General features: G+C 30.9%; 6 protein-coding genes and 2 pseudogenes across 8 annotated transcripts; 4 read left to right on the top strand and 4 right to left on the bottom strand.

Annotated features, from left to right (window-relative positions):
• Positions 1-2,461: 2,461 nt before the first annotated feature.
• Positions 2,462-4,230, bottom strand: LOC145274292 (histone H2A-like). Its single transcript, XM_080127389.1, has one exon. The coding sequence runs from the start codon at positions 3,756-3,758 to the stop codon at positions 3,381-3,383; it is 378 nt and encodes a 125-aa protein (XP_079983515.1). The 5' UTR covers positions 3,759-4,230; the 3' UTR covers positions 2,462-3,380.
• LOC145274293 (histone H2B, gonadal pseudogene) lies at positions 3,996-4,457 on the top strand (annotated as a pseudogene). Its single transcript, XR_013866636.1, has one exon. The product of XR_013866636.1 is annotated as a histone H2B, gonadal pseudogene (transcript).
• Positions 4,458-8,326: 3,869 nt separating this feature from the next.
• LOC145274278 (histone H4) lies at positions 8,327-8,704 on the bottom strand. Its single transcript, XM_080127379.1, has one exon. The coding sequence runs from the start codon at positions 8,669-8,671 to the stop codon at positions 8,360-8,362; it is 312 nt and encodes a 103-aa protein (XP_079983505.1). The 5' UTR covers positions 8,672-8,704; the 3' UTR covers positions 8,327-8,359.
• Positions 8,705-8,917: 213 nt separating this feature from the next.
• LOC145274281 (histone H3) lies at positions 8,918-9,434 on the top strand. Its single transcript, XM_080127381.1, has one exon. It carries the CDS (start codon positions 8,977-8,979, stop codon positions 9,385-9,387), a length of 411 nt encoding a protein of 136 aa, XP_079983507.1. The 5' UTR covers positions 8,918-8,976; the 3' UTR covers positions 9,388-9,434.
• Positions 9,435-16,770: 7,336 nt separating this feature from the next.
• On the bottom strand, positions 16,771-18,539 carry LOC145274290 (histone H2A-like). Its single transcript, XM_080127388.1, has one exon. The coding sequence runs from the start codon at positions 18,065-18,067 to the stop codon at positions 17,690-17,692; it is 378 nt and encodes a 125-aa protein (XP_079983514.1). The 5' UTR covers positions 18,068-18,539; the 3' UTR covers positions 16,771-17,689.
• On the top strand, positions 18,305-18,766 carry LOC145274291 (histone H2B, gonadal pseudogene; annotated as a pseudogene). Its single transcript, XR_013866635.1, has one exon. The product of XR_013866635.1 is annotated as a histone H2B, gonadal pseudogene (transcript).
• A 3,852-nt stretch (positions 18,767-22,618) lies between these two features.
• Positions 22,619-22,989, bottom strand: LOC145274284 (histone H4). The gene has a single exon (XM_080127385.1). The coding sequence runs from the start codon at positions 22,987-22,989 to the stop codon at positions 22,678-22,680; it is 312 nt and encodes a 103-aa protein (XP_079983511.1). The 3' UTR covers positions 22,619-22,677.
• A 305-nt stretch (positions 22,990-23,294) lies between these two features.
• Positions 23,295-23,705, top strand: LOC145274283 (histone H3). Its single transcript, XM_080127383.1, has one exon. It carries the CDS (start codon positions 23,295-23,297, stop codon positions 23,703-23,705), a length of 411 nt encoding a protein of 136 aa, XP_079983509.1.
• The last annotated feature ends 1,256 nt before the right edge of the window (positions 23,706-24,961 follow it).

The following is a 24,961-nucleotide window of genomic DNA, read 5'->3' as shown; positions in this document are numbered from 1 at the left end:
ACTGAAATATGGAGAATGATGATTTTAATGTCACACGATCTCAAGTAAAAAATGATTACAGATAATGTAACATGTAAAGTTCAAGTTCAATAACTCTAAATTAATTTAACTAAGTTATCTCCCTTGTATTAAAATTAAAATTGAGACAGTAAAAGTTTAAAGAAGACTTCCCCTCGCTTGATCTCTTTTTCCAGAAATTCAAATCATTTTTATTAGAATAAATTATTTTATGACCAGTCGTTGAAAATGTTATTTAATTATTGAAATAAACAGCAATTTATTTCAGAGCTCTAGTCAGTGGGGAGATTTTGTACTCAAACTGAAGTAACAATAATTGACTGCAAATTATAGAATGATGTTTGCTTGTTGCCACTTGATCATAACATGCAAAATAATGACAACTAAAATGTGGAGAATGATGATTTTAATGTCACTTGATCTCAAGTAAAAATGATTACATGTGAAGTCCGATCTCCCTTGTATTAATTATTCAAACTGAGACAGTAGTAGCCTAAAAAAAACTTGCTGTCACATGATCTCTCATGAGAAATAAATAAAAAAAGAGTATTTTTTAACAATAACTACAGGTGTATGTATCAAAGTTTAAATAAAATTATTTGAAAATGTTAACTTTGCAGATTGATACGTTCGTTTGACAGAATTCGGGGAAAAACATCAATAGATCAAATAAACACCGCATATATATCCTATTTCATGAAATAGGTTTGTATGTGTATGTATATTTACGTGTTGAGGTGTGTGATTGACCTATTGGATACCATCGTGGCCTTTGAATCGTCAATATAGACATGCCCTGATCGTTTACTGACTAACACTTGGTAAAAGTATGAACCAGCAATATCGGTCATTTTTTTACTAAAGACAACAAAAGGAAAACGTTTTCAAAAAACTAGATTACAAATAAATGTTAACGTGAAATTTATTGGGTGGGTTTCTATCAGTATTTTGTTGAATTCACTACTGAGCAATTATACAGACTTCAAAAGATATGACACTCTCGTTTCGGCCATTTTTCTTTTCTAGTTCTCCCGTAACATTGAACACTTTTTTTCCGAAATTTTTAATCGCTTCAAAATAAATTAAGCCACAATCAAAATAGGTAGAAGAATAACAAGGTTTTACTGTACACATAGATTCGATTAAAAAACAAATATATAACAAATAAATGTTATCAAAGGCAAGAAGTGGATAATTTTCTAGCGTGTTTATTTAATGTAACATGTTTATTCGGCTCGTAAAACATACAGTGGTTACCGATGTATTGGAAAATTAAAAATGGCGATTGACTCTCTTTGACACTGTAAGTTTAGGAAAAAGAGTTGAAAATAAAATAATATACAAAATACTGTTATAAACCCACCAAAAATATGCCAGCCTATGTCACGTTAACACATATTGAGCGAGTTTCTAACCGTATTTTGTGTAGTTTTTTATTTTTAACTCCTTTTCCCAAACTTATCGTGTCAAAGAGAGAGAGAGTCAGGCGCCATTTGCAATTTTCCAATACATCGGTAAACACTGTGTTTCTCGAGCTGAATAAACATGTTACATTAAATAAAAACATTAGAAAACTAGCCACTTAGGTAGAAAAGTAACTTATCTCGCCTTTGATAACATTTATTTATGTATTTGTTTTTTGACAACTTTTTCGAATCTATGTGTACAGTAATACAACCTCTAATAACTTATCTGGCCTTTGATAATATTTATTTGATTTATCAGGGGGTTTTTTACCACGTTTCCGTTTTGTTATTTCTAGTGAAAAAAAATAATAAAAATTGATTCCCGCTTCAAATATTTATAATATTGCTTAAAAACAGTGTGGTATTTATTTACGTAGTTTGTCTCAAAGAAAACTAAATTATTTGCAACGCTGTTATTTGTTCACGAACTTTTTTGCGATTAAACCACTTTAATCAATTGGTTGGTACTGGTCGCGATTTGAGTTCCCTGCCGAACACCATAAAAAACACTAACTTCTCCCTACGCATTAGCAAAGGACATGTTTTAGTTGCCATAGTAACTAAACGATCATGAATTTTTATCGACTTTTTATAAGTTTTACTGTTTATGAATATTGAAATAAAAGAAATTACTACACATTTATTAATAATATCTCACTTTTATAGCCTTTGCTTTTAATCACTTTTATCGACTTTTTTTTTTACTGTTTATGTGTCACTTTTATCGACTTTTTATTTTCTTTTTTAAATAGTATTTTCTTTTTAAATGACGACGTTTTTACTGTTTATGAATATTGAAAGAAAAATAATTACTAAACATTTATTAATAAAAAAATGGGTGCTAGTGCACTTATGATCCGCGCTGTATTTTAAATCGTATTTCTAAGTTTAATTAATGTTTTTTTTTATTCAATTGTAAGGTTAAAGTAGAGAATAGGTAAAAAAAACACCCTCCCCATGTTAAGAATGGCTTTTTAAATAATAAAAAAACATTAAACCTTAATTAAACTTAGAAAAACGATTTAAAATATAGCGCGGATCATAAGTGCACTAGCACCCATTTTTTTTTTTTTTTGTAGTAATTATTTTTTATTTAATATTCATAAACAGTAAAAACGTCGTCATTTAAAAAGAAAATGCTATTTAAAAAAGAAAAGAAAAAGTCGATAAAAGTGACACATAACAGTAAAAAAAAAGTCGATAAAAGTGATTAAAAACAAAGGCGATAAAAGTGAGATATTATTAATAAATGTGTAGTAATTTCTTTTATTTCAATATTCATAAACAGTAAAACTTATAAAAAGTCGATAAAAATTCATGATCGTTTATTTACTATGGCAACTAAAACATGTCCTTTGCTAATGCGTAGGGAGAAGTCAGTGTTTTTCATGGTGTCCGGCAGGGAACTCAAATCGCGACCAGTACCAATTGGTTTATCGTTCAACTTCTGGGACTATTTTAAGTTAAAAAGAAATCGAAATGAGTATTTATAATTATATTATAAATATGATGTCGATTAAAAGTCTGTAGTTTCACGTTTGTCCACTGAGAGCAGTTAATGCAAGTAGGTTATGGAGAAACACAACAACAAATCTCTTTAGACAGAATAAGCGAAATCAAAACAAGATGGCGATTGACTTTAACCGCGTCGTATGACAAGACATTTCAATTTACTTCAAACGAAATTCAAATGATGGGGCTAAATTTTATATTAAATCTACTGAAGGTGCGTAAAATAATGAATGCAAAAAAAAAAAAAAATAATAATACTTCATAAATAATCGCAGAAGTCAGAAATAAAAAATCGCATTAAGTAAGATTGACGAAAAACATTTCGGGAAAATGTTGGTGGCCCTGAAAAGGGCCGTTTGTGCTGTGTCAAGGAAATAAGAGAATTTACTTGGCAGCTTTCTGGGTCTTCTTGGGAAGAAGTACAGCTTGGATGTTGGGAAGGACACCGCCCTGGGCAATGGTCACTCCGGCCAAGAATTTGTTTAATTCTTCGTCATTACGGATGGCCAATTGCAAGTGACGGGGAATGATTCTGGATTTCTTGTTGTCTCTCGCAGCATTTCCAGCCAACTCGAGAACCTCAGCGGCCAAATATTCCATGACGGCAGCCAAATAGACGGGTGCACCTGCACCAATTCTCTCCGAATAGTTACCCTTGCGGAGGAGACGATGGATACGACCAACGGGGAATTGAAGTCCGGCACGGGATGAACGAGTCTTGCTCTTTCCCTTGGCTTTACCTCCTTTACCACGACCAGACATCTTTAGGTTTTGCTGTTCTTTCAAAAAAGCTCAAACGACTTTAATTTACAAAACGCACGCAACTTGCCTTAAATACGCGTAGATCGGCTCCGGCCAACTGCTGATTATTTTACCGCTCACACAACGGCGTTCTTTTGTCTGTTTTAAGTGCTTTCACAAGTTGTGTAGTTTTGTTGCTAGTTTCTGACCAATCAAATACGAGAGATTTGAGAGAGAAAATTTTGATTGTTGCTGGGAGCCGGCGTGTTTCGTATAAAAAGGAAAGGGAAGACGTTGCCTTTATCATTTCTAATTTGTCGAAATGGCTCCCCCCACTGAAGTTAGCAAGAAAGGCGCTAAGAAAGCCGGTAAGGCTAAACCTGCCCGTGATGGCAAGAAAAAGAGAAAGAAGAGGAAGGAAAGTTATTCCATCTACATTTACAAAGTAATGAAACAAGTTCATCCTGACACTGGAATTTCTAGCAAAGCCATGTCTATTATGAACAGTTTTGTTAACGATCTTTTTGAGAGAATCGCTAATGAAGCCAGCCGTCTGTCCCATTACAGCAAGAAAAGAACACTTAGCAGCCGTGAGGTCCAGACCGCTGTCCGTCTCCTTCTCCCTGGTGAGTTGGCTAAACATGCTGTCTCTGAGGGAACCAAAGCTGTCACCAAGTACACCAGCGCCAAGTAAAAAGCGTTTTCTTCCAAAGAAAAAAATTCCCAAAACGGCCCTTTTCAGGGCCAAACATTTTTTCACGAATGTTTCTTCACTTTCTATATTTTAATGCGATTATTCACTGTTTAGATTTCATAGATATCCCCATCTCTTTCTATGGCGTAAATATTACTTATTTCTATATAATGTATATTTGTAGAAGATTAGGGAAAGACAGTCTTAAATTATATTTGTAATTTTTATTTGTAAACAGATTTTTATTTGTGAACTTGTAAATTTGTTTAAGTCAATCTTAATACAAATTTTTGCATTTCTTTCAATGTTTTTATTTAAATTTATATTTTTTTCCAGCTTTCTTATTCCTTATCCGTACAATCACATTATGATATGCATCTAAATATTACCTGAAATATTTTTGTTTTGTTTTTTAACGTGCATTCATTTAACGTCTGAAATTTTAAATAATAAAGCTCTTAAATAATTTAAATAATAAAAAAAAAAGCTATTACGTAATCAATACCAAGCAAGTAACCAACTTTAAAAGTTTTTAAAAGATAAATTATACAAATTCTAAATGAATTGTTTTTTCCGGTTTGTATTACTGTACACATAGATTCGAAAAAGTTGTCAGAAAACAAATATATAACAAATAAATGTTATCAAAGGAAGATAAGTTACTTTTCTGCCAAACTGTTTTTATTCAATGAAAACATTTATTCAGCTCGAAAAACATACAGTCTTTACCGATGTATTCGAAAATTCAAGATGGCGTCTCGCACCCTCTTTAACACCGTAAGTATGGAAAAAGGTGTTATAAATAAAAAAAAAAAAACTATACAAAATACTATTAAAAACCCGCCGAACCTGTCACGGTAACATATATTGAGCGAGTTTTTAACAGTATTTTATCCGGTTTTTTATTTATAACATCTTTTCCCACACTTACCGTGTTAAAGAGAGAATAAGACGCCATCTTGAATGTTCCAATACATCAGTAAACACTGTATGGTTTTCGAGCTGAATAAACATGTTACATTGAATAAAAACACGAAAAATATATCCAGTTTGGTAGAAAAGTAACTTATCTTGCCTTTGATAACATTTATTTGTTATATATTTGTTTTTTGACAACTTTTTCGAATCTATGTGTACAGTAATACAAACCCATTTTTTCTAATGTGCGAATGTATTTTGATTGTCTTACCGAAGTTCAAATCTAAATTTCGGAGTTCAATTCTTGCATATCAAATATAATCGAAACAGACTTTAAAAAATTACACCCCTTGTAAAATCGACAGAAAAACTTAGTTTTTGTCCAAATAAATCGATTACAATTTTTAACTCATCGTCGAAATTTCAAACATTCGCTGCAAGTTTTTCTTGTGTTCACCTGAATCTAGACAGTTTTTCGAACCGCATAAACGTTTTAAAGTGAGTAAAGCCACAAAAACTTTATCAGATAGGTAGAAGAGTAACTTGTCTTTAATAACATTTATTTGTCATTTGAAATTTTTTCGTACCACGTGTATTGTAAAACAAATCCCCATTCTTTTATTTCTTATTTTGAAGTTTTTGTCGAGTCTTCAAAGAAATCGCGGCCATTTTTTCTTGTTCATCGGTAGCGTTCAATGTAGCTTGCTTTTCGAACAGAATAAACATTTTACAAAAACAATATTGAAATCTTATCCAGTTATAGAGAAAACGAACTTATCTTACATTTTCTAACATTTATTTGTTATATTTGTTTTCTGGCAACTTTTTTGTATCTGTGGATTGTAAAACAAATCCAAATGGGGTTACAATACTTGACTTTAAAAAAAAAAATGTTTTTGATAGTTTGTTGCGGACGTCATGTTGCCTATACTTCTGCATCATCCTATGTAATATTATATTACTAATATATACTTCATATATATATACATACGTACATGTGCTGTGTCATGCACACACAGGGGTAACAGAAAAATCATTTTATTTTTATTTCAATAGAATTTATTCATTTTACATTTTTTTTTTTTTTTACCTTATTAATTTTGTTCGGGTTTATTTTCTATGAAATTTAAATGTATGCTGCGTATTTGTTTATTAGAATTTCATTTTTTCGATTTGAGAGAGAATATATATATATATATATATATATATATATATATATATATATTCCGTTTTCGAGAATCAGGAAAATCATTTCAAGGCACAATTTCCCGTCATTTTTGTAGCAAAATGTAAGGATATGTAGTAATTCTTTTTTTGACTTTGCTTGCAAATATTTCGACACGAGTTTTTCATGGCTTGTTTTTAAAATTTGAAGTTTACTACATATTTATTTAGTAGAAAGAAACGATATGTTAGAACGTAATGTCGCCGTAATTAAACTCTCCAAAATTACGAAAAATAATCGGTTAAAAAATAATTATCGATGAAAACAATTATTGAAAGAAAATTTACCTAATTGAGTTTTTAGTTATCTCCCGTCGATAAACCGGTTTAATTACAAAACAATGACTTCACTAATTATAATACTTACTATATTACACAAAGGGACATAACTCTTGGGTCGTGTATAATAAACCGTCAAATTTTCTTTTAACGATCTTTAAAAATTGTCGGGTGCTTATTTATATTGAGATATATGCAAAATATTACAGTTCAAAATAGGAAAACGGTATACGAGGAAAACTTATCTGTTGAAAATGTTAGTTTACATTAAAAAAAAAAAAATGACGGAAACGTTTCTAGTCGAATTTTAGCAATAAAAATGTCCGTAAATTAGTTTTTCAACTGACATATTTCGCATCTTTCTCAATAAAGTACCGATTTTATTTGTAAAAGTATTTTCCAGAGTGAACAATTTCAAAATGTGCACAAATCTCAGATCCATATTGCCACATTGACATTTACTGAGTGCTTTCTCTACCAGTGTTTTGTTAAATGTTGAGGACTGATTTAAAAAAGGGCATTTATTTAGCAGAAACGAAAAAATAGTAAGAAACAAAAAACAAAATGTTACCAAAGGCAAGATAAATTTTTTCCTTACCTGAATAGGATTTTGATGTTTTAACTTATTTTAAAGTATCTTTATTTAAAACATAAGTATTGCCTTGTTGATAAGTTGGAGCGAAAACAAGATGGCTGCATCTAATGGGTGGATTTCTATCACTACTGTTTAATTTTTTTTTTTTTCCAAACATTCATTTACCAAATAAACTCAGTGTTTATTAAAATAATATTGCTACTCGGAATTATTATGAGTTGGGCAGTTATAATAGAGAACGTTTGGTTTTGTAAGTGTTTATTAAAATGAAATCTGTAGAATTCACTTGTCACGTGAACCAAACTCCCATCAATATAACCACCTAAATATACTTTTAGTTAAAAATGAATTTACTTAATTGAATTCCCACCCCATTAAAAGACACCAACGATGATCAAAAAACATTAATCGATTAGATATAAAGAAATATATGCAATTTTATTATCATCATTCCTTTGTATTTTTTTCAATTGCAGTCATTATCTTTGAGAACTGACAAAATTCCCCCACTTTGTTTTGAATATTTCACAGATAATTTAACTTAAATTCTTGCCTAAAAACAAAGTTATTTAAAATTATAGGATTTCTTTTCTTTTTGAGTGATATACCATATTTGCTCAAATATTGGAAGTTAGTACATGGGATTAATACTTTTGTTATAATTGTAAAATTATTTTTAAGTCTGAGGTTTTTAAACAGAATAGCTAATTATTCATGTCTGCAATGAAAACAAAATAAGCGAATTATACAGAATAATGAAAAACGGATTAAAAAAAAAAATCCATCAAATTAGACGTTATGAAAAGATAAACGCATAAAAGTTAGATTTGGAAAAATACTTTTCGGAAAATGTTGGTGGCCCTGAAAAGGGCCGTTTGGTTTGGTTCGTTTTGTGTTGGGTCAAATAATGGTTTAACCTCCGAATCCGTAAAGGGTTCTTCCTTGTCTCTTCAGAGCGTAGACGACATCCATGGCGGTGACAGTCTTCCTCTTGGCGTGCTCGGTGTACGTGACGGCATCACGGATGACATTTTCAAGGAAAACTTTCAGGACACCACGAGTTTCTTCGTAGATCAGACCAGAGATACGTTTCACACCACCTCGACGGGCAAGACGACGGATAGCGGGTTTCGTGATACCCTGGATGTTATCACGAAGTACTTTACGATGACGCTTAGCGCCTCCTTTTCCTAAACCTTTTCCTCCCTTTCCACGACCAGACATGTTGTTGTCAATTGAAGTAGTATGAAAATACTAATGTACGGCGGACAACACATCAAATTCACTATATATAGGTCTCCGCACAAAATCCGGCGGACCTAGTTGAAAGCACCCCACGTGATGCTTTATTACCAATGAAAATAAAGGGAAATATTTGAACATTTTGCGAGCACCGAACAAAGGAAAACTGAACGAGCACTTCAGAAAGTAGTAGCAGCAGCTGATAACAGCTCATATAAAAGCTGTAACGGTCGTCGGCTCGTGCGTAAAATTCATTTGGAAATCATTTGAATAATAAGTTCGTCGTAATGGCCCGTACTAAGCAGACCGCTCGTAAATCCACCGGAGGAAAAGCTCCTCGTAAACAGTTGGCTACCAAAGCGGCGCGTAAAAGTGCTCCAGCCACTGGTGGAGTGAAGAAACCCCATCGTTACAGGCCCGGTACTGTAGCTCTCCGTGAGATCAGACGTTATCAAAAATCCACTGAGCTTCTCATCAGGAAACTTCCCTTCCAACGTTTGGTTCGTGAAATCGCCCAAGACTTCAAGACCGATCTCCGTTTCCAGAGTTCTTCTGTGATGGCTCTTCAGGAGGCCAGTGAAGCTTACTTGGTTGGTCTTTTCGAAGACACCAACTTGTGTGCCATCCACGCCAAACGTGTCACCATCATGCCGAAGGACATCCAATTGGCTCGTCGTATCCGAGGCGAGAGAGCTTAAATTTATTATCTCTCTTCATATTCAAACGGCCCTTTTCAGGGCCACAAATTTATTATGAAAGTTTTTTCTTACTGTTGTAATTTAATGCGATTTTTATGTTTTATAAGTTTTCTATATTCTGTCATTGACTTTTTTCAATGTGATTTTCCTCTTTAGGTGCGTTTATAAGTGAAACGACATTTTTCGACATTAATTGTTTTTAGGCAATTTATATCCGAAAAAGTTGTAAAAAAAAACAAAACAAATAAATGTTATCAAAGGCAAATGGCGCCCAAGACAAAATAATATTAAAAATCCACCGAATAACATATTGAGCGAGTTTCTAACAGTATTTTGTCTGCTTTTATAATTTTAACTCCCTTTCCCAGACATACCGTATCAATGAGAAAGTCGGGTGCCATTTTAATTTTCCAATACATCGGTAAACACTATGTTTTTCGAGCTGAATAAACATATTACATTAAATAAAGACATCAAAAACATATCCAGTTAGGTAGAAAAGTAGCTTATCTTGCTTTGATAACATTTATTTGTTATATATTTGTTTTTTGACAACTTACACACCATTATTTATTATTAAATTTATTGAATATTTCCTATGAGGTTTCACCGAGCATTAGATTGAATAGATTAGTAATACACTGCAATTTAAAGTAATTATTATAAATAACTACAAAAAATGTTGATGTACCGTAAAACAAAACAACAGAACCATACCGTTAAAAGAATCTTATCAAAACTTTAAAAAGAACATATCACTCGTATGTCAGCTAGAGCATGAATTAATAACTCTCTAAATCCAAAGATAATCTGCATAAAATGACTCAAAGGGTTGATCTGCCGTACAATCCAACAAACGAACCTCATCATTTTTGTCCACTGAGATTCATTCGCAAATATTCTCTATTTATATACGTTATTACTATGTTTACTAAATTCAAATTTTATGTTTCTGTTCATTAGAAAACTATTATACTAATAAGAAAGATAAAATAAAGTATTTTAAAAATATTTTAATATAAACTGTGTAAAAAGAGTTTTCAAGCAAGAAAATAAAAATATTCCAATTATAGAAGAAATTGTAAATAAACTATTTAAAATATATTATCCCACCCAAAAAAAAAGACATTTAAATAATAAAAAAAAAGTTTTATTTTATTACTTGTAATACAAACAAATATAAATTGCCAATTATCGTTTTTACAGTAAATTATTTTATGGCGAGATATATATCGTTGGAAATGTGTTTCTAATGTTATTTAATTATTAAAATAAAATCAACTTTCAATCAATAAAAATATTTAGAGTTCGACTCGAACACTTGTACTGAAGTAACAAAAATGTTGGCTTGTTGTTACTTGATCTAATATACAGGATAATTACGAACAACTGAAATGTGGAGAATGATGACTTGAATATCACTTTATCTTAAATAAAAATAAATGAATCTTTACTTGCAATAAAAGTTCGATAACTCCAAAATTATTTAACTAAGTTATTTCCCTTATATTTCCCAGATTATAAAACAGACAATATTATGACTATATTAGAGTTGTTGTGAAAAAAGAGTACGAAAGAATAATTTTGTGTGTATATTAAAGTTCTCTTTTCCGTTGAAATAAAATCTTTTTCATTTATAATTTATGAATAAAGTTAGTTGAAAGCTCGACAAATAAACAGAAATAAACATAAAAGCATTAATTATAGACGAACTTATTGAATAAAAAGGATTTTAAAAAAATAATATTATCAAAGCTTCTTGCGCTAAAAAAAATCTCTTCATTTTAGATTTCCGTATTCAATAAGAATTACATAAAAGATAAGTAAAAATAGATATTAGATAAAATACTACAGAATAACATGAATTATTTACAAATGTTATTTACTTTACAGATTGATATAGAATTTGGGGATGTGTAAAAAATGGTGCCCGAAAAACTCGTCCCGGGAAAACTTGTCTCCGGAAAGCCCGTGCCCGGAAAAATCCCCCCTTTTTGCTAGGTAAGAAAAATGATCCCTTATTGAATAAATATCGATTGAAAACACATTTTATTATCGTTCTTGAAGGAGATATTGTTTCTAAAAGAGACTATGCACCCCCATAATATTTTTAAAAATTATTTTTAACTCTTGTTTAAAAAAAAAATAAGATACGAAAAACGAAACCAAATATTTATTTTAAAAAATACTCTAGTTTTAACACTTTTTGTGTCATTAAGAAACAAAAATAAAGAAAGAAAACACGTATTATCAAAGTAAGCAATTATTTTATTTAGAAGAATTAATTCAGTTAAATAATTCTTGTGTTATTACAAAATAACAAAAAAAGAAAACACGGTCTTATTTTGGTACGGCGTTGAAATAATAACGTTATTATTTCGAAAGCAATTCTTAACATGGGGAGGAGGGGGTATCGTTTGAAAGTCATTTCGGGGTCACTTGTGCAGTACTTAAAAATATACATATTTATATTCTTTTGTGGGTGGGGGAGGCTCGTTTTAAAACTACATCTACCTCAGTATTTTCTTTAATTTTCAGACATTTTTTTGTTAAAAATTATTTACTAAGTAATGTCGAGTGAGTGCGACATTACTTGTTATTTCTTTTTAACTAAATAAACTCTTTAAAATAAGTTTAAACACCAAAAACTTACAAAGCTAGGTAGAAAACGAAAACTAAAAAAAATCAATTAAATTTTTTTTAAAACAATAAACATGTAAAAATATTTTAAAAAATATTATGGGTTGTGCATTATTACCTAAAAATATACAAATTTCTTTTTTTTTTTTTATTGGGGGGGGGGGCTAGTTTTAACACCTTAATATTTTCTTTAATTTGCTATTTTTGAGCAATTATCCCCCTAAGACGTGATCCTCTTCTGTCGGGCATTATTGTTCATAAGTAACACCCGACATTACTTTTTTTTTTAAACTAAATAAACTCTTTAAAATAAGTTGAAAGACCAAAAACTTTCAAAGCTAGGTAGAAAACGAAAACTTAGAAAAATTGATTTAATTTTTTTAAAACAACAATAAACAAGTAAAAATATTTTAAAAAAATATTATGGGATGCGTATTCTCTTTTAAAGACAATATCTTCTTCAAGAACGGTTATAAAATGTGTTTTAAATCTATGTTTATTCAATAAGGGACCAGTTTTCCTACTTAGCAAAAGGGGGCGAGTTTTCCGAAATTCGAAAAAAATGGTTGCTATGAAATGTATTTAATCAACAATTATGTTTTGATAAAATTGATATTTTTCTGGATAGTGCAAAAAATATTTTAGAATGAAAATCCAATAACATGCAGCAAATATGAGTTTATTAATATTTCTATGGAAATAGTGTCCATTATATTTAAAATAAAGAAGAACCCAAATGAGATAAATTAATAAGTACCAATAAATGCTCTGAAAGTAATATTGTGCTACATAGTTCAATACTAATAATGAAGTCACATTGTAAGAGACAAACTTTAATTTACTTTGTCCTGCTTCATTTGAATGCTCCTTTACTATGTAAAATTTCATTCACTTTTTTTTGTGGAGGGAGGAATGGGTTAAAAACCATTCACTTCGAAATTACTACGCGTTCTTTTCTCACACCATTACAACAATAATCATATATTATTATAATAATATGTGAAAACGATGCTACATCAAACTGTGGCCAGTCATATATTCTTTTCCGAGTTGCCAGATGGGTTTTTTTATAAGCGAGAATTAATGAATTTGGCTTCTTTTTTTTTTTTTACATTTTAACCCCTAAAAGTTATTTGGCCTCTTCCATTAATTAAGAAAGGAACAAGCAGAATATTATATAAATAGGATTTTGAAGATTGAATCGTTTAGTCATTAAATCATTGGTTGAATAAAATCGTCATAAAACCATTATTTAAGCCATTAAGATTAAGGTAATGTTTTAATCTCTATAAAATATATAAATACTTGAAATCTTGTAATATTTGCGAATTTGTCAAGTATTTCAAAAGCCAAAAAACGACCTATTTAACTGTTTAAATGCTTACAAGTCTTGTATTCCATCTTTGTCCATATTATTCCATTAGCTTTATTTACTTTGTATTTTAGATCAAGTGACAGCAATTAATTATATTATTTGTAGTTATTTATTATGCGTTAGCCAGTCGTGATAATAAAAAAGCGTTTTTTTTTTGTTTTGTTTGTTTTCTCAAAAGAATATTTATGCGAAATTAGTTTTTACCGGTACTTCAAAATGTAATCGTAACAATCTATTGTATAATTAATATTTCTGATGAAACTTTAGTAAAAAAAAAAAAAAAAAAAAAAAAAAAAAAGACGATGTTATAAGTGATAAAAACACATAATTCCATACTTTTAATCTACCACTAACCCTAAGTTCGGGTTTTAATAGAAAAATAAAATCTGGAAAGGATGCGTGTGACGGGTTTGTTAAAGTGAATTTCGCTTAAAATATTTAAAAGTCATATATAACTATGGAATTAAAAAAAAAATACTAGCGGATAATTGTATACAAGTTTTTACTTCAGTCGATGTATGCGCGAGTTTCATCATGCGACAATTACAGATTCATGAAGTCATTTGTGAACGGTGTGACATACGTTATAAGTATGAGATATTATTTAGTTAAGTTAGAATCAAACGGTGAAAAATAAATGTTATATTGAGATATAAACAGTTTGTAGTGAAGAGAGATGCGATTCGATCGAACGCCAAACAGTGATTGGTTTGAATAGCGACCATCTTTATTTCATTATTAAAATATTATTGAAATAATCAGCTTTCAGTTAATAATTTATTTCACAACTCAGGACAGTGGGGAGACTTGTCACTTAAAATGGCGTAACAAAACTTGACTGCAAATTATAGGACGATATTGTGTTGTTTCCACTTGATCAAATATGCTGCATAAATAATTCCAAACAACTGAAATATGGAGAATGATGATTTTAATGTCACACGATCTCAAGTAAAAAATGATTACAGATAATGTAACATGTAAAGTTCAAGTTCAATAACTCTAAATTAATTTAACTAAGTTATCTCCCTTGTATTAAAATTAAAATTGAGACAGTAAAAGTTTAAAGAAGACTTCCCCTCGCTTGATCTCTTTTTCCAGAAATTCAAATCATTTTTATTAGAATAAATTATTTTATGACCAGTCGTTGAAAATGTTATTTAATTATTGAAATAAACAGCAATTTATTTCAGAGCTCTAGTCAGTGGGGAGATTTTGTACTCAAACTGAAGTAACAATAATTGACTGCAAATTATAGAATGATGTTTGCTTGTTGCCACTTGATCATAACATGCAAAATAATGACAACTAAAATGTGGAGAATGATGATTTTAATGTCACTTGATCTCAAGTAAAAATGATTACATGTGAAGTCCGATCTCCCTTGTATTAATTATTCAAACTGAGACAGTAGTAGCCTAAAAAAAACTTGCTGTCACATGATCTCTCATGAGAAATAAATAAAAAAAGAGTATTTTTTAACAATAACTACAGGTGTATGTATCAAAGTTTAAATAAAATTATTTGAAAATGTTAACTTTGCAGATTGATACGTTCGTTTGACAGAATTCGGGGAAAAACATCAATAGATCAAATAAACACCGCATATATATCCTATTTCATGAAATAGGTTTGTATGTGTATGTATATTTACGTGTTGAGGTGTGTGATTGACCTATTGGATACCATCGTGGCCTTTGAATCGTCAATATAGACATGCCCTGATCGTTTACTGACTAACACTTGGTAAAAGTATGAACCAGCAATATCGGTCATTTTTTTACTAAAGACAACAAAAGGAAAACGTTTTCAAAAAACTAGATTACAAATAAATGTTAACGTGAAATTTATTGGGTGGGTTTCTATCAGTATTTTGTTGAATTCACTACTGAGCAATTATACAGACTTCAAAAGATATGACACTCTCGTTTCGGCCATTTTTCTTTTCTAGTTCTCCCGTAACATTGAACACTTTTTTTCCGAAATTTTTAATCGCTTCAAAATAAATTAAGCCACAATCAAAATAGGTAGAAGAATAACAAGGTTTTACTGTACACATAGATTCGATTAAAAAACAAATATATAACAAATAAATGTTATCAAAGGCAAGAAGTGGATAATTTTCTAGCGTGTTTATTTAATGTAACATGTTTATTCGGCTCGTAAAACATACAGTGGTTACCGATGTATTGGAAAATTAAAAATGGCGATTGACTCTCTTTGACACTGTAAGTTTAGGAAAAAGAGTTGAAAATAAAATAATATACAAAATACTGTTATAAACCCACCAAAAATATGCCAGCCTATGTCACGTTAACACATATTGAGCGAGTTTCTAACCGTATTTTGTGTAGTTTTTTATTTTTAACTCCTTTTCCCAAACTTATCGTGTCAAAGAGAGAGAGAGTCAGGCGCCATTTGCAATTTTCCAATACATCGGTAAACACTGTGTTTCTCGAGCTGAATAAACATGTTACATTAAATAAAAACATTAGAAAACTAGCCACTTAGGTAGAAAAGTAACTTATCTCGCCTTTGATAACATTTATTTATGTATTTGTTTTTTGACAACTTTTTCGAATCTATGTGTACAGTAATACAACCTCTAATAACTTATCTGGCCTTTGATAATATTTATTTGATTTATCAGGGGGTTTTTTACCACGTTTCCGTTTTGTTATTTCTAGTGAAAAAAAATAATAAAAATTGATTCCCGCTTCAAATATTTATAATATTGCTTAAAAACAGTGTGGTATTTATTTACGTAGTTTGTCTCAAAGAAAACTAAATTATTTGCAACGCTGTTATTTGTTCACGAACTTTTTTGCGATTAAACCACTTTAATCAATTGGTTGGTACTGGTCGCGATTTGAGTTCCCTGCCGAACACCATAAAAAACACTAACTTCTCCCTACGCATTAGCAAAGGACATGTTTTAGTTGCCATAGTAACTAAACGATCATGAATTTTTATCGACTTTTTATAAGTTTTACTGTTTATGAATATTGAAATAAAAGAAATTACTACACATTTATTAATAATATCTCACTTTTATAGCCTTTGCTTTTAATCACTTTTATCGACTTTTTTTTTTACTGTTTATGTGTCACTTTTATCGACTTTTTATTTTCTTTTTTAAATAGTATTTTCTTTTTAAATGACGACGTTTTTACTGTTTATGAATATTGAAAGAAAAATAATTACTAAACATTTATTAATAAAAAAATGGGTGCTAGTGCACTTATGATCCGCGCTGTATTTTAAATCGTATTTCTAAGTTTAATTAATGTTTTTTTTTATTCAATTGTAAGGTTAAAGTAGAGAATAGGTAAAAAAAACACCCTCCCCATGTTAAGAATGGCTTTTTAAATAATAAAAAAACATTAAACCTTAATTAAACTTAGAAAAACGATTTAAAATATAGCGCGGATCATAAGTGCACTAGCACCCATTTTTTTTTTTTTTTGTAGTAATTATTTTTTATTTAATATTCATAAACAGTAAAAACGTCGTCATTTAAAAAGAAAATGCTATTTAAAAAAGAAAAGAAAAAGTCGATAAAAGTGACACATAACAGTAAAAAAAAAGTCGATAAAAGTGATTAAAAACAAAGGCGATAAAAGTGAGATATTATTAATAAATGTGTAGTAATTTCTTTTATTTCAATATTCATAAACAGTAAAACTTATAAAAAGTCGATAAAAATTCATGATCGTTTATTTACTATGGCAACTAAAACATGTCCTTTGCTAATGCGTAGGGAGAAGTCAGTGTTTTTCATGGTGTCCGGCAGGGAACTCAAATCGCGACCAGTACCAATTGGTTTATCGTTCAACTTCTGGGACTATTTTAAGTTAAAAAGAAATCGAAATGAGTATTTATAATTATATTATAAATATGATGTCGATTAAAAGTCTGTAGTTTCACGTTTGTCCACTGAGAGCAGTTAATGCAAGTAGGTTATGGAGAAACACAACAACAAATCTCTTTAGACAGAATAAGCGAAATCAAAACAAGATGGCGATTGACTTTAACCGCGTCGTATGACAAGACATTTCAATTTACTTCAAACGAAATTCAAATGATGGGGCTAAATTTTATATTAAATCTACTGAAGGTGCGTAAAATAATGAATGCAAAAAAAAAAAAAAATAATAATACTTCATAAATAATCGCAGAAGTCAGAAATAAAAAATCGCATTAAGTAAGATTGACGAAAAACATTTCGGGAAAATGTTGGTGGCCCTGAAAAGGGCCGTTTGTGCTGTGTCAAGGAAATAAGAGAATTTACTTGGCAGCTTTCTGGGTCTTCTTGGGAAGAAGTACAGCTTGGATGTTGGGAAGGACACCGCCCTGGGCAATGGTCACTCCGGCCAAGAATTTGTTTAATTCTTCGTCATTACGGATGGCCAATTGCAAGTGACGGGGAATGATTCTGGATTTCTTGTTGTCTCTCGCAGCATTTCCAGCCAACTCGAGAACCTCAGCGGCCAAATATTCCATGACGGCAGCCAAATAGACGGGTGCACCTGCACCAATTCTCTCCGAATAGTTACCCTTGCGGAGGAGACGATGGATACGACCAACGGGGAATTGAAGTCCGGCACGGGATGAACGAGTCTTGCTCTTTCCCTTGGCTTTACCTCCTTTACCACGACCAGACATCTTTAGGTTTTGCTGTTCTTTCAAAAAAGCTCAAACGACTTTAATTTACAAAACGCACGCAACTTGCCTTAAATACGCGTAGATCGGCTCCGGCCAACTGCTGATTATTTTACCGCTCACACAACGGCGTTCTTTTGTCTGTTTTAAGTGCTTTCACAAGTTGTGTAGTTTTGTTGCTAGTTTCTGACCAATCAAATACGAGAGATTTGAGAGAGAAAATTTTGATTGTTGCTGGGAGCCGGCGTGTTTCGTATAAAAAGGAAAGGGAAGACGTTGCCTTTATCATTTCTAATTTGTCGAAATGGCTCCCCCCACTGAAGTTAGCAAGAAAGGCGCTAAGAAAGCCGGTAAGGCTAAACCTGCCCGTGATGGCAAGAAAAAGAGAAAGAAGAGGAAGGAAAGTTATTCCATCTACATTTACAAAGTAATGAAACAAGTTCATCCTGACACTGGAATTTCTAGCAAAGCCATGTCTATTATGAACAGTTTTGTTAACGATCTTTTTGAGAGAATCGCTAATGAAGCCAGCCGTCTGTCCCATTACAGCAAGAAAAGAACACTTAGCAGCCGTGAGGTCCAGACCGCTGTCCGTCTCCTTCTCCCTGGTGAGTTGGCTAAACATGCTGTCTCTGAGGGAACCAAAGCTGTCACCAAGTACACCAGCGCCAAGTAAAAAGCGTTTTCTTCCAAAGAAAAAAATTCCCAAAACGGCCCTTTTCAGGGCCAAACATTTTTTCACGAATGTTTCTTCACTTTCTATATTTTAATGCGATTATTCACTGTTTAGATTTCATAGATATCCCCATCTCTTTCTATGGCGTAAATATTACTTATTTCTATATAATGTATATTTGTAGAAGATTAGGGAAAGACAGTCTTAAATTATATTTGTAATTTTTATTTGTAAACAGATTTTTATTTGTGAACTTGTAAATTTGTTTAAGTCAATCTTAATACAAATTTTTGCATTTCTTTCAATGTTTTTATTTAAATTTATATTTTTTTCCAGCTTTCTTATTCCTTATCCGTACAATCACATTATGATATGCATCTAAATATTACCTGAAATATTTTTGTTTTGTTTTTTAACGTGCATTCATTTAACGTCTGAAATTTTAAATAATAAAGCTCTTAAATAATTTAAATAATAAAAAAAAAAGCTATTACGTAATCAATACCAAGCAAGTAACCAACTTTAAAAGTTTTTAAAAGATAAATTATACAAATTCTAAATGAATTGTTTTTTCCGGTTTGTATTACTGTACACATAGATTCGAAAAAGTTGTCAGAAAACAAATATATAACAAATAAATGTTATCAAAGGAAGATAAGTTACTTTTCTGCCAAACTGTTTTTATTCAATGAAAACATTTATTCAGCTCGAAAAACATACAGTCTTTACCGATGTATTCGAAAATTCAAGATGGCGTCTCGCACCCTCTTTAACACCGTAAGTATGGAAAAAGGTGTTATAAATAAAAAAAAAAAAACTATACAAAATACTATTAAAAACCCGCCGAACCTGTCACGGTAACATATATTGAGCGAGTTTTTAACAGTATTTTATCCGGTTTTTTATTTATAACATCTTTTCCCACACTTACCGTGTTAAAGAGAGAATAAGACGCCATCTTGAATGTTCCAATACATCAGTAAACACTGTATGGTTTTCGAGCTGAATAAACATGTTACATTGAATAAAAACACGAAAAATATATCCAGTTTGGTAGAAAAGTAACTTATCTTGCCTTTGATAACATTTATTTGTTATATATTTGTTTTTTGACAACTTTTTCGAATCTATGTGTACAGTAATACAAACCCATTTTTTCTAATGTGCGAATGTATTTTGATTGTCTTACCGAAGTTCAAATCTAAATTTCGGAGTTCAATTCTTGCATATCAAATATAATCGAAACAGACTTTAAAAAATTACACCCCTTGTAAAATCGACAGAAAAACTTAGTTTTTGTCCAAATAAATCGATTACAATTTTTAACTCATCGTCGAAATTTCAAACATTCGCTGCAAGTTTTTCTTGTGTTCACCTGAATCTAGACAGTTTTTCGAACCGCATAAACGTTTTAAAGTGAGTAAAGCCACAAAAACTTTATCAGATAGGTAGAAGAGTAACTTGTCTTTAATAACATTTATTTGTCATTTGAAATTTTTTCGTACCACGTGTATTGTAAAACAAATCCCCATTCTTTTATTTCTTATTTTGAAGTTTTTGTCGAGTCTTCAAAGAAATCGCGGCCATTTTTTCTTGTTCATCGGTAGCGTTCAATGTAGCTTGCTTTTCGAACAGAATAAACATTTTACAAAAACAATATTGAAATCTTATCCAGTTATAGAGAAAACGAACTTATCTTACATTTTCTAACATTTATTTGTTATATTTGTTTTCTGGCAACTTTTTTGTATCTGTGGATTGTAAAACAAATCCAAATGGGGTTACAATACTTGACTTTAAAAAAAAAAATGTTTTTGATAGTTTGTTGCGGACGTCATGTTGCCTATACTTCTGCATCATCCTATGTAATATTATATTACTAATATATACTTCATATATATATACATACGTACATGTGCTGTGTCATGCACACACAGGGGTAACAGAAAAATCATTTTATTTTTATTTCAATAGAATTTATTCATTTTACATTTTTTTTTTTTTTTACCTTATTAATTTTGTTCGGGTTTATTTTCTATGAAATTTAAATGTATGCTGCGTATTTGTTTATTAGAATTTCATTTTTTCGATTTGAGAGAGAATATATATATATATATATATATATATATATATATATATATATATATATATTCCGTTTTCGAGAATCAGGAAAATCATTTCAAGGCACAATTTCCCGTCATTTTTGTAGCAAAATGTAAGGATATGTAGTAATTCTTTTTTTGACTTTGCTTGCAAATATTTCGACACGAGTTTTTCATGGCTTGTTTTTAAAATTTGAAGTTTACTACATATTTATTTAGTAGAAAGAAACGATATGTTAGAACGTAATGTCGCCGTAATTAAACTCTCCAAAATTACGAAAAATAATCGGTTAAAAAATAATTATCGATGAAAACAATTATTGAAAGAAAATTTACCTAATTGAGTTTTTAGTTATCTCCCGTCGATAAACCGGTTTAATTACAAAACAATGACTTCACTAATTATAATACTTACTATATTACACAAAGGGACATAACTCTTGGGTCGTGTATAATAAACCGTCAAATTTTCTTTTAACGATCTTTAAAAATTGTCGGGTGCTTATTTATATTGAGATATATGCAAAATATTACAGTTCAAAATAGGAAAACGGTATACGAGGAAAACTTATCTGTTGAAAATGTTAGTTTACATTAAAAAAAAAAAAATGACGGAAACGTTTCTAGTCGAATTTTAGCAATAAAAATGTCCGTAAATTAGTTTTTCAACTGACATATTTCGCATCTTTCTCAATAAAGTACCGATTTTATTTGTAAAAGTATTTTCCAGAGTGAACAATTTCAAAATGTGCACAAATCTCAGATCCATATTGCCACATTGACATTTACTGAGTGCTTTCTCTACCAGTGTTTTGTTAAATGTTGAGGACTGATTTAAAAAAGGGCATTTATTTAGCAGAAACGAAAAAATAGTAAGAAACAAAAAACAAAATGTTACCAAAGGCAAGATAAATTTTTTCCTTACCTGAATAGGATTTTGATGTTTTAACTTATTTTAAAGTATCTTTATTTAAAACATAAGTATTGCCTTGTTGATAAGTTGGAGCGAAAACAAGATGGCTGCATCTAATGGGTGGATTTCTATCACTACTGTTTAATTTTTTTTTTTTTCCAAACATTCATTTACCAAATAAACTCAGTGTTTATTAAAATAATATTGCTACTCGGAATTATTATGAGTTGGGCAGTTATAATAGAGAACGTTTGGTTTTGTAAGTGTTTATTAAAATGAAATCTGTAGAATTCACTTGTCACGTGAACCAAACTCCCATCAATATAACCACCTAAATATACTTTTAGTTAAAAATGAATTTACTTAATTGAATTCCCACCCCATTAAAAGACACCAACGATGATCAAAAAACATTAATCGATTAGATATAAAGAAATATATGCAATTTTATTATCATCATTCCTTTGTATTTTTTTCAATTGCAGTCATTATCTTTGAGAACTGACAAAATTCCCCCACTTTGTTTTGAATATTTCACAGATAATTTAACTTAAATTCTTGCCTAAAAACAAAGTTATTTAAAATTATAGGATTTCTTTTCTTTTTGAGTGATATACCATATTTGCTCAAATATTGGAAGTTAGTACATGGGATTAATACTTTTGTTATAATTGTAAAATTATTTTTAAGTCTGAGGTTTTTAAACAGAATAGCTAATTATTCATGTCTGCAATGAAAACAAAATAAGCGAATTATACAGAATAATGAAAAACGGATTAAAAAAAAAAAATCCATCAAATTAGACGTTATGAAAAGATAAACGCATAAAAGTTAGATTTGGAAAAATACTTTTCGGAAAATGTTGGTGGCCCTGAAAAGGGCCGTTTGGTTTGGTTCGTTTTGTGTTGGGTCAAATAATGGTTTAACCTCCGAATCCGTAAAGGGTTCTTCCTTGTCTCTTCAGAGCGTAGACGACATCCATGGCGGTGACAGTCTTCCTCTTGGCGTGCTCGGTGTACGTGACGGCATCACGGATGACATTTTCAAGGAAAACTTTCAGGACACCACGAGTTTCTTCGTAGATCAGACCAGAGATACGTTTCACACCACCTCGACGGGCAAGACGACGGATAGCGGGTTTCGTGATACCCTGGATGTTATCACGAAGTACTTTACGATGACGCTTAGCGCCTCCTTTTCCTAAACCTTTTCCTCCCTTTCCACGACCAGACATGTTGTTGTCAATTGAAGTAGTATGAAAATACTAATGTACGGCGGACAACACATCAAATTCACTATATATAGGTCTCCGCACAAAATCCGGCGGACCTAGTTGAAAGCACCCCACGTGATGCTTTATTACCAATGAAAATAAAGGGAAATATTTGAACATTTTGCGAGCACCGAACAAAGGAAAACTGAACGAGCACTTCAGAAAGTAGCAGCAGCAGCTGATAACAGCTCATATAAAAGCTGTAACGGTCGTCGGCTCGTGCGTAAAATTCATTTGGAAATCATTTGAATAATAAGTTCGTCGTAATGGCCCGTACTAAGCAGACCGCTCGTAAATCCACCGGAGGAAAAGCTCCTCGTAAACAGTTGGCTACCAAAGCGGCGCGTAAAAGTGCTCCAGCCACTGGTGGAGTGAAGAAACCCCATCGTTACAGGCCCGGTACTGTAGCTCTCCGTGAGATCAGACGTTATCAAAAATCCACTGAGCTTCTCATCAGGAAACTTCCCTTCCAACGTTTGGTTCGTGAAATCGCCCAAGACTTCAAGACCGATCTCCGTTTCCAGAGTTCTTCTGTGATGGCTCTTCAGGAGGCCAGTGAAGCTTACTTGGTTGGTCTTTTCGAAGACACCAACTTGTGTGCCATCCACGCCAAACGTGTCACCATCATGCCGAAGGACATCCAATTGGCTCGTCGTATCCGAGGCGAGAGAGCTTAAATTTATTATCTCTCTTCATATTCAAACGGCCCTTTTCAGGGCCACAAATTTATTATGAAAGTTTTTTCTTACTGTTGTAATTTAATGCGATTTTTATGTTTTATAAGTTTTCTATATTCTGTCATTGACTTTTTTCAATGTGATTTTCCTCTTTAGGTGCGTTTATAAGTGAAACGACATTTTTCGACATTAATTGTTTTTAGGCAATTTATATCCGAAAAAGTTGTAAAAAAAAACAAAACAAATAAATGTTATCAAAGGCAAATGGCGCCCAAGACAAAATAATATTAAAAATCCACCGAATAACATATTGAGCGAGTTTCTAACAGTATTTTGTCTGCTTTTATAATTTTAACTCCCTTTCCCAGACATACCGTATCAATGAGAAAGTCGGGTGCCATTTTAATTTTCCAATACATCGGTAAACACTATGTTTTTCGAGCTGAATAAACATATTACATTAAATAAAGACATCAAAAACATATCCAGTTAGGTAGAAAAGTAGCTTATCTTGCTTTGATAACATTTATTTGTTATATATTTGTTTTTTGACAACTTACACACCATTATTTATTATTAAATTTATTGAATATTTCCTATGAGGTTTCACCGAGCATTAGATTGAATAGATTAGTAATACACTGCAATTTAAAGTAATTATTATAAATAACTACAAAAAATGTTGATGTACCGTAAAACAAAACAACAGAACCATACCGTTAAAAGAATCTTATCAAAACTTTAAAAAGAACATATCACTCGTATGTCAGCTAGAGCATGAATTAATAACTCTCTAAATCCAAAGATAATCTGCATAAAATGACTCAAAGGGTTGATCTGCCGTACAATCCAACAAACGAACCTCATCATTTTTGTCCACTGAGATTCATTCGCAAATATTCTCTATTTATATACGTTATTACTATGTTTACTAAATTCAAATTTTATGTTTCTGTTCATTAGAAAACTATTATACTAATAAGAAAGATAAAATAAAGTATTTTAAAAATATTTTAATATAAACTGTGTAAAAAGAGTTTTCAAGCAAGAAAATAAAAATATTCCAATTATAGAAGAAATTGTAAATAAACTATTTAAAATATATTATCCCACCCAAAAAAAAAGACATTTAAATAATAAAAAAAAAGTTTTATTTTATTACTTGTAATACAAACAAATATAAATTGCCAATTATCGTTTTTACAGTAAATTATTTTATGGCGAGATATATATCGTTGGAAATGTGTTTCTAATGT

Source organism: Euprymna scolopes, unplaced genomic scaffold, assembly GCF_053919585.1.
Source record: "Euprymna scolopes isolate OS-2025 unplaced genomic scaffold, ASM5391958v1 sca314, whole genome shotgun sequence".
In the NCBI taxonomy this organism is placed as follows: Eukaryota; Metazoa; Mollusca; class Cephalopoda; order Sepiida; family Sepiolidae; genus Euprymna; species Euprymna scolopes.
This window is presented reverse-complemented; position numbering and strand designations above follow the sequence as displayed.